At 42.1% G+C, this 9,805-nt stretch overlaps 1 protein-coding gene across 1 annotated transcript; it reads right to left on the reverse strand.

The window, feature by feature from the left end:
• Positions 1-391: 391 nt before the first annotated feature.
• On the reverse strand, positions 392-4,409 carry LOC102859836 (granzyme H-like). The gene is made up of 4 exons (XM_006889988.1): positions 4,354-4,409; positions 1,948-2,083; positions 1,509-1,763; positions 392-553 (listed from the first exon to the last, which is right to left on the reverse strand). The coding sequence occupies exons 1-4, from the start codon at positions 4,407-4,409 to the stop codon at positions 392-394; spliced, it is 609 nt and encodes a 202-aa protein (XP_006890050.1).
• Between the last annotated feature and the right edge of the window lie 5,396 nt (positions 4,410-9,805).

The raw sequence follows: 9,805 nt of genomic DNA on the forward strand, positions 1-9,805 counted from the left end.
GAACATGATTCAGAACATGATTATGTTCTAGGTGTGCCTCAATGAGTTTTAAATGGCCCAACAAAGCAAGAAATTGAAAAAGGACAGCATCCCATTGACTTCAAGACAGAACTCAATCATACCTAATACAGCTCTGGGATTTCAGAGGGTATAAATTACACCATAGGTGATTGTTCATCTTTCTTCCTTGGGGCATTTGGTGGAATTGAACTGCCTACATTTGGTTTGGCAGTGAAACTCCTTACCCACTAGGTCTCCAGAGCTTCCTCATCAAGAATTGCTCTCTGCTAAATAGGCAAGTGCCTAATAAAGACACAATCATTTCCTTGAAGTTAAGACACATTTATTAAGGTTCTTGACATTAAGAGAAGATGATCAAGCATAGAGGGGCTCAGGGTGATTCTTCCAGTTGGAGGCCTTTTATTGTTTTCTTTATCCAGGGTAAGAAACTGGAGATTTTGGTGAAGATACGTGGGGGTGTTCCTTTTACACTTCCATTAGAGACAATGCCCTGGGCCACATTTCTGCAAACCAAGGGACCTCCAGAGTCTCCCTGAGAACACAGAGAGGAAAGGCTGAGTTAATTGTTCTACTGGTCCTGCCTCCCTCTACAATCTGGGAGCAAACTCTCCGGGAACCCCCAGCATGCCAAAATCTGATGCTTGACATCTTTGTTGTTTCATGCCTAGGTTGTGGTCTATCTCCTTCCCTAACTTCAGGACTCTTGCTTTCTAAGGAGCTGTGGAGCTTTGTTTCCAAGCTACTGTTTAAAGAAAAGCAGAAGGTTAATGGAAGACAGTACATTGACCAGGGTGATGACAGCTCTTGAGTATTTACATGGCTTTGATTGTTCAATGTGGAGGGAGAGCTTTTCCTTGTATGTGTGCTCTAGGTGAGTGGGGCAATCCTTTCTACCTCCCCCACATGAAATAAAAAATAAAAAAAAAAATTCAAACCAGTTTTGGACATCTCATTTCATAGTAATCCTAAATGTTATAGAGTCAAACGGCTCATTGGGTTTTCATCCCTATAAAGTTTATGGAATACCTTTGAGAAGCTTCAAACCACAAATCTTTAAGGTAGAAGCTGAATAGAAACTCTTTGGCCTTAGGGATGTTTGAGGTGACATGTTATTGTTGTTTTTTTGCTGTCAAATATGAACTGCCCCATAACTGATCCTCCAGTGAGATTTTAGAGATGATCAATTGCCCAGGAGGAGATGGCCGTCTTTCTCCTGAGGAGCACATTTGGGATAACAGTGATGCTTTCTATCACTAGGACACCTATCCCTTTGGGATAGAATAAGGAATGACAAGTTCATTTTTCTGGGGGAGCGCATTTCTGACTTACCTCTGTGAGACTCATAGAGGCCTGATTGACCAGGTAGTTTGGTACTCAGAAAAGTGGGTGAAGGCATTCCCCCTATTGCTATTTAAGACCTTTACATCTGAGGTCTTCCTGAAACAGCCTTCTCTCCAGAGCAAGGCCAGGCTAGTGCTAAATCTCACCTTAAAGGAACACATCTTTTTCTGAGGGTCTCCCACGCACAACTGAGAGGTCCTGTTATAATTCACATAGTGGCTCTCACACTGGAAGTCCTCCTGAATGATAAGATCCACTTCATGCAGCTTGGTTGTTTGTTTATTCATAGAGATATTGCCCCAGCCAGCCACACTGCACACCTGCCCAGGCCTCACATGGTCACTTTCTCCAGATAAGGAGAGCAGGCCCACAGCTGCAGTCAGTTGGGCCTTTGTGTTCAGCTGATGAAGGAAAGAACAAAGTCTTGGTCATTGAGGTCCTCCTGCCCTGCATAGCCTTATGAGCTGCAATTAATCCCTTCTGCCCCCAGGGCTTGAGATTACTGAAGCATCCAGAATGAGAAAGGCAGGGGTCAAGAAAGTTCTTGAACCCAAAGGAGCAGGAACAACAGGGAATGTGTCTCACTTGTAATATCATGATGCCATTGCCATAAGGCACATTGTTATGCTGCAGGTGGCAGATGGCTTTTTTCACAGGAATATTCTGCTGTGTCTTTTCTTGAAATGCAATATCATGAGACCCCAAGATGACATTTGTGGGGCTGTACAGAGAGAAAAGAAGAGGTTCTCACAACTGGACCCCTAAAGCTGGTAAGGTTAGGGTGGCTTCTGAGGGAAATGCTGGAGGGAGGGTGATGGAGCCGATGCACAGCCATCTTGGGGGACAGTCTGCACACAGATGTCCTCCAGACACCTATCCTAAGGATAGAGTGTGGGAAGAGACTTGCTCCCTAGTTCTGCACACAGACAAGGGACTTGGTGTCCTAAACTCTAGCCCCAATAAAGTAACTCTTCCCTATAAATGAATACTCCTTTGTTCCTGGCAGTTGCAGTCATATTAGTTGTAGCAAGTTTTATTTAGAAGTAAATTGTGCAAAATATGTTGTTCATTGTTTATTTGTCAAAAGCCTATTGTCCTGATTTCTGGGAACTCAGATCCCAGTCCATTGGGCCCTGTGAGATAAATTAAAATGTTTCTACTTTACGGGTCCCATTGGGGCTCTAGGATGCAGTCCTTAAAGTTTCCATTTCTCTGTGAACTATCTCTTTGTTTCTAAAAGGTATAAATAATAAAGCAATGCAGGACTTAGGTGCTAGAGCCCTTGTCCTGTTGTTTGTGTTGTGGCTGAAGTCTGGTCTCGTCTGTGTGTTGTGTGTCTTTATTTGCCATTTCTCCCAGAGAAACAGAGTAAAGGGTCACAACAGGAGGGGACCCTTCATTATGAGTTTGCTGAACCTTTGGATTCTTGGCAGCATTGTAGGTGTTTGTGGAATTCTCTTTTGCCCTCAGGTCATATGAAATGACTTGACCATACCTGCTCTCAACATCCACTGTCTGCCTGAAATAGCCAGTGCAGTCCTTCCTTAACCTTTTCTACGTGCCCCATTCTCTGACCTCATGGGTTACATGTTGACTCACTTTTCACCATCTCATCCCACTTTCAAATGGTTCTGATGATGAGAACGCTTGGGCCTGTGTTATACCCAGATGAAGTAGCTCCCCTGAGTGGTAGGAATATGAAGAGTCCTTGGAGGTTCCACCCCTCACCTCCCCAGGCAGTGAGCTGCTGTCAGGACAATATCTTCTTCCACAAGGAAACCACTACACATTTGCCACTCACTATCATGAAGTAACACAACAAGCGCCATGTATGGACGTGAATGAGGCTGTACTTAATGACCTCCAATGATCTCCTCTGAGGGGAAAAAAAAACACACCACATGGAAGATGGGAGGAGTGGGCATCCTACCTGATGACTGAAGATAGGATCAGCTTTGCCCTGTAGTTATTGGGACAAGTTGTCCTGGACTCTCCCAAAAGCAATCCTTGTAGGCTTGATAACCTGCCCTTCCCTTCAAGTCTCAATGGGCCCTCCTAAAAGATGGTAGTGCTTGTTCTGGACATCTCATGTTAGACACATGGATGGTGGGAACACAGCTTGTGTTCAAATTGGCAAAACCCCAAAGAATCATGGAGAAGAATCCCTGCTTCTCTGATTCACCCCAGGTCAGCTCCTACAGGCCAGAGTGAATCTTCAGCTTGTCAATTCCAGTTCTGTTATTCCAGCAGATCTAATGAAGGCATCCCCCTGTTGCTAGCAAGAGTTTTCAGATCCTAGAGATTCCTGAAACATCATTGTCCCCAGAGCCAGGCCAGGCTAGTGTTAAATCTCATCTTAAAGGAAGCCATCTTTTTCTTCAAGTTCACCATGCACAACTGAAAGGCATTGTTATAATTCTTGAGTCAGGGTAGGGCTGGTGCTGAGGGGAAATGCTGCAAGGAGGGGCCCTTGAGCTTGAGCCTTTGGCTTCTCAAGAAGAGCACTGAGGTGAGCAGTTGTGGAAATCCCTTTAGTCCTTAGTTCATATGAAATGAATTGATCTATACCTGCTTCAACCTGCAGTATCCGCATAAAACAACCAGTGTGATACCTCTCTGATCTTTCCCACTTGCTCCAACCTCTGCCTTCATAAGCTACATGTTGACCTTCTTTTCACCACCTCATCCTGCTCACTAATGGTTCCTCTGATGAGACCCCTTGGGCTTGTGTTACACACAGCTGCAGGATCTCCCCTGAGGAGCAAATATGGAAATAGAAGTCCTGGTAACATTTGCCCCTCATCTTCTCCTGCAGTGAACTCCTGTCAGGACAAAGTCTTCTCACTCAAGGATATCACCACAACTCTTCTTCACTTCCCACTGAAACTAAAAAAATGCCATATATGGATGTGAATGGGGCTTTGCTACATGACCTCCAATGATCTCCTCTTAAATAAAAACATGGATTGTGAGGTAACTGTGGCATCCTACTTGAGGTTGATGAAAGGGTCAGCATTGCCCTGGAGATACTGGGACCGATAGTCCATGCTTCTCCTGAAACATAGGTTTCTGGCACAGTGATCCATTCTTACCGTCAAATCTCAAACAGTCCCTCTTAAAAGCTAACAGTGCTTGTTCCAGGCAGCCCACATTAGGCACATGGATAGAGGGTTCCATATGTTATCTTTAAAATGGCAGAGTCATCTTGAAGCATCCTTGATAAGAATCCTTGGACTAGTCTGTGTTTGTTTCCTGACTTGCTGAGCCTCTGCTAAGTTTGTGGTATTTTGTAATAATGTGCCCTTATGCTTATAGAATTAGAATTTTAGAAAAGTTTTGGACTTTTCAGAGCCTACTTCCTCTTGGAACTACAGTAAATCTTTTTATGATTATATCATTGAACCACTCCCAATAAGCCTTTGAATGAGCTTTGGTATGGATTATATTGGTGGGAGTCAAAGGACTGTCAGGAATGTTGACTGCAATGACAGTGGCGTAACCAAAGCCTGAGGAGGCAGAGGAGGCAGAGAAGCTAACTAGAAATAGACTATAAAGGAGTTTGGACAATATAAATTCTTTGAGATAAATTACATCTTGAATTTCTCTCCTGGTCAGGATTGAGCACTGAGCCTGGAGAATAAAGTCAAAGACACTGAAATGATTTTGACACCACTACTGTAATATCACAAATGTTTTTGTTGTTGATGATGATGATGATTATTGGCTTCGAGTCGAGCATGTCCCATAGCCACCCCATGAACAAAAGGTCTGAGACCTTCTACAACAATAGACATTTATCAAAGTTTATAGAGTTTCCAGAGGCATGTTATTTAGGAAGTGGATGCCACTCCTACTTCCAAACCTGTTATAGTATGTTATTGTTGTTATGTGCCTTTGAGTCACCTGCAATGTATAGCAACCTATGTACAGTAGTTCAGAACGCTTCCCCATCCTGAGCCAGTCTCACTAATTCTGATACACTAATGCCTATTTCCTCAGTTACTGTATCAATCCATCTCTTCTGAGGTCTCCCTCACCTGTGCTGTCTATCCACCCTTCTGAGCATGATGTCTTTCTCCAATGATTCATCTCTCCTGGCCAAATGCCAAAAGTAAGTGAGACAGAGCTTCAACAACCTAGCCTCCAAAGCAATACTTGGTTTTACCCTCTCCAAGAGAGACCTAATTGTTTTCTTGGCAGTCTGTGGGACGTTATAGAATTAGAATTTTAGAAAAGACTCTTCTCCAGCACAACAACTTGAAGGCATCTTTTCTTCTCTGTCACCCTTAGTCATTGTCCAGCTCTCAGAAGCAAAGCAAGTAATTGAGAAGATCATGGACCTTTGTATCTAGACTGACATCACTACTCTTCAGCATACTGGAGAAATCCATGACGACAGATTTTCCCAATGCAATTTGTCTTTTGATTTCCTGACTGCTGGTGTGAAGAATGTTGACTGTAACTGCTCACAACTTCAATCTCTGATTGTGGATCCAAGCAAGCTGTAACTGCTAACAACCTCAATCTCTTCTCCATCTAATATGATGCTGCCAGTTGGCCTAGTGGTGAGAATCTTTGTCTTCTTGATATTGAGCTTCTAGCCATATTGAAGACTAGAGTCCTTGACCTTTTGCAGCAAGTGCCTCAGGTCTTCTTCAGTTTCAGCAAACAAGGTTGTGTCTTCTGCATATTGTGGGTTGTTAATGAGTCTTCCTCCAATCTTGATGCCACACTCCTCCTCAGAAAGCCCTGTCTATTTGTGTTTTATTGATTATACGAAAGCATTTGACTGTGTGATCTAACTAATTACGGCTAATATTGAAGAATGAAAATTCCAGAACATTTATAATTTTGCTAATATGAAACCTATATCTAGACCAAGAAACTGTTGTTCAAATAAAGCAAGGAAACACTGAATGGTTTATATAAGAAAGGTGTATGTCAGCATTGTATCTTTTCTCCATATCTATTCAATATGTATGCTCAGCAAATCATTCAAAAAGCTGGACTCTATTAAGAATAATGGGGGACCAACCTCTGTTATGTAAATGACACAGCCTTGCTAGCTACAGGGGAGAAGGATCTGAACCACTTGGTGCAGAAGGTCAAAGACCACAGACTTAAATATGTACTGTATTTCAACATCATAAGAGGAAATTCCTGACCACCACACTAAGAATCAACATTGATAGGTGGAGAAGGATTGAAGTGGTCAACTAATTCATCTTACTTGGATCACCATCAACACCCTTGGTACCAGCAACCAGGAGATCAGAAGACATATTACTTTGAACAAGCCAGCTGTCAAAGTCTCTTTAAATTATTAAGGAGCAATGAAGTCAGTTTGAAGAATAAGCTGGGCCTGATTCAGGCCATTGTCTTTCAAATCATTTGCTATGCATCTGAAAACTAGAAAATCTATAATGATGACAGAAGGACAATAAATGCCTTGAGGTATAATGTTGGACTGCCAAAAGATTGAACAGATATGTCTTGGATAAAATGTGGATATAGTGATCCTTGGAAGCAAGGGAACAAAGCTTAATCTCACATACTTTGGGCATGTTGCTAGGAAAAGCTATTTCAAGGAGAGGGACATCATACATACTTAGAAAGGTAGAGGGCCAGAAAAGGAGAGAAAGACTCTCAATGGGGTCAATTTGTGTGATGATGACAACGTGCTCAAATGTATCACAGTTTATGATGATGGAACAGGATAGGCCAGGGTTCAGAATTATTATTCGTAGGGTTGTTATGAATGATATTGAACTTGGAGGCACCTAACAATAGCACTATAATAAAATCAACAGCCTAACTATGCACATCTCTGGAGCCACAGAGTGAAAAGAGTTGTGCTGTTAACCCTGAGGTTGCACACCACTGGCCATCCAAATCTATCTGAGTCTCCTTGGGAGAAAGACAGGGTGGTCTCTTCACATGTAATTTACAGCATTGAAAATGCCTAGGAGGATCAGGTAGGAGTTGATTTCAAGTACACAGCAAAAACTTTGACTTTGAGTCTCATAATAAGCTTAAGCATGATAGCAATTGTTGTAAAATAGCATAGGACCTGGAGGTGTTTCCTTTTATTGTACATTGCAAAACAAGCTCGGCTATACCTAAAACAACAAAAATACCCTAATTCTTTCTGTTTTAGCTTCATTTTCCTGGGATTGCGGAGTCGGTAAGAAGTTGGCCTGTCAACCCAGATATCCTCAGTTTGAACCCACCAGCTGCTCCAAAGGAGAAGGATGGGAAAACTCCTCCTGTGCAATTTAGAGGCTTTGAAAACCTGGTGGAGAGTAAACTGTGAATTGGTTCTTACTTATTAGCAATGAATTGTTGTTTAGGTTCTTGGCATGTTAAAAGGGATTTTAGTTACTTACCTTCATATTTTCTGCCAAATGTCTTTGTAAGAATAATCTGATTCCCAGGGAATCACGAGAAGCTAGGGGAAAACCACTACCTAGTAAGACTTTAAGTGGTGGCAGGCCTGTTGTGATTTCATGTAAGCTGGGAAAATTTGACAAAAATCCAGGATAGTCTAACACCTAAGACAGTGTCCAGGGTGTCTAGCCATCCTTCCAGAACATCTGTCCATTATGAGACTGCTTAGTTTGGGTTTGATATGAAAGCTGGTATCTATAAAGTTTCTGGATTACATGGAAGGAATTCCTTACTAGCACTGGACAGAAGGGCTAGGAGTACAAGTGATTTAGGGAAATAGGCTGATGTTCCTAGGATGTAGAGGGTCACTCACCTGCTATAGATCCAGAAAGAAGGTGAAAGGCCAACAGGAGCAGGAGTGGATGCATCTTCTGAGGAAAGTTACCCAGGTTAAAGCTGATGGTGTCTCGACCTAAAATAACCACAGTGCAATGAAGAGGGTCAGACCCAGTGACTTTATATCACACACATACATCTGTGATAGGCTCGATTGGTTGGGTGTCATCATGCAAGTTGGTCTGTAAAATTTTTCTGGTTAAGTTAGATGAGAACCACACTGTCACAACATTTTTATTCATAGCTGCCGAGTCCCAAGCCAAAAACAAAAAATAAAGAACAAGAATATGAAGGTTGCTGAGACTGTGCCAACAACCAGTAGAGTTGCTGCGATAGGAGCCTGGATTCTTTAGTGATTGAGCTGAGAATTTTCTCCTCCTCTAGCTCTTTGTTTGTTTTGGTTTTTTTTAATAAAAAAATTTTAATGGTTTACTTCCAAAGTTTGTATACATTGTTTTTCACACTGGATCTTTCCCATTTCCTTTATCCACCCCTCTTTCTACTCATCACATTTTGTGACCCTATGAGCTGTGCTGCTGAAGAGTACTGAATATTCCATAGGCTGCTAGGAGAGCAAGCAGGTTCATCCTAGAGAAGGTGTGACCTTGGAGGCAAGGATTCTGAAGTTTCATCTGACATACTTCAGAAATGTTGCAAGGAGGGACCGTTCCTTAGAGAGGGATGTCACAGTTGGGGGGTGAAGGGACAGCATAGCAGAGGAAAACCCTCGAAGAGATGGATTGGTTCAGTGATGGGGTAATGGGTGTGGGTGTGTCACTGACAATAAGATTGGCACAGGATAGAGCAGGGTTTAGGGCTGTTGTACTTAAGGTCACTATGAGTTGCAGGCGACTCCAAGGCACATAACAACAACAACAGCAGCAGCAGAAGCAGAAGCATAATTACTTCACTCCTTCCCTTAGATCCTCATACACATTTTACTAGTTATCTTTTATTTCTACAATAATGTTCTTATACAGTATCTGTCCTTATGGGACTGACTTCGCTTAGCATAATACTCTCCAGTCCCTTCTAATTTAGGTAGTGATTTTCAAATTCATTGTTCCTGCATGTGGCATAGTATTTCATGTGAATCTGCCATAATTTCTCAACCCATTCCATTGAGTTTGGACATTTGGGCCATTTCCATGGTCTTGCTATGGTGAATAACACTGCTATGAACATTGATGTACAAATCTCCATTTGTGTCTCAGTTCTTATTTCCTCGGTATATTCTATGCAGTAGAATAACTGAGTTATATGGAATTCTATGTTCAGCATTTTGCCCCCCTGCTAGTTTTCAATTTCCCTCACCCCCACATCCATCAATTGTACAACCCAATGATTAATCTCTCTTTCCCCCTACACATCCATATCCCTCTTTTTCTAGCTTCTCCCACCCTTCCTGGATCCTTATACTCATTCTACATTAACAGTTTTATACAATACATCCTTGTGTGATTGAGTTAGTTCATTCAGTATAATGCTCTACAGTCCTTCCCATGTTAGGTAATTATTTACAAAGGTATTGTGCCTGCATGCTGTATAATATCTCATTGTGTAAATATACCATACTTTCTCAATCCATTCGTTTGTGGCTGGATAGTTGGGCTGTTTCCATGTTCTTGCAATGTTGAATAATGCTGTCATGAACATTGGT

The sequence above is a fragment of the Elephantulus edwardii genome, unplaced genomic scaffold (assembly GCF_000299155.1).
Source record: "Elephantulus edwardii isolate Elephantulus edwardi_28Jun2011 unplaced genomic scaffold, EleEdw1.0 scaffold00084, whole genome shotgun sequence".
Lineage (NCBI taxonomy): Eukaryota > Metazoa > Chordata > Mammalia > Macroscelidea > Macroscelididae > Elephantulus > Elephantulus edwardii.

Bases quoted from the DNA above. Each gene is read 5' to 3' on its own strand.
- LOC102859836 (XM_006889988.1), bottom strand. From the start codon at position 4,409: ATGGACTATCGGTCCCAGTATCTCCAGGGCAATGCTGACCCTTTCATC. The intron at 2,084-4,353 runs GTAGGATGCCAC...CTCTCTGTACAG, and splicing joins GACCCTTTCATCAACCTCAA to CCCCACAAATGTCATCTTGG. The intron at 1,764-1,947 runs GTGAGACACATT...TTCCTTCATCAG, and splicing joins ATGGCATCATGATATTACAA to CTGAACACAAAGGCCCAACT.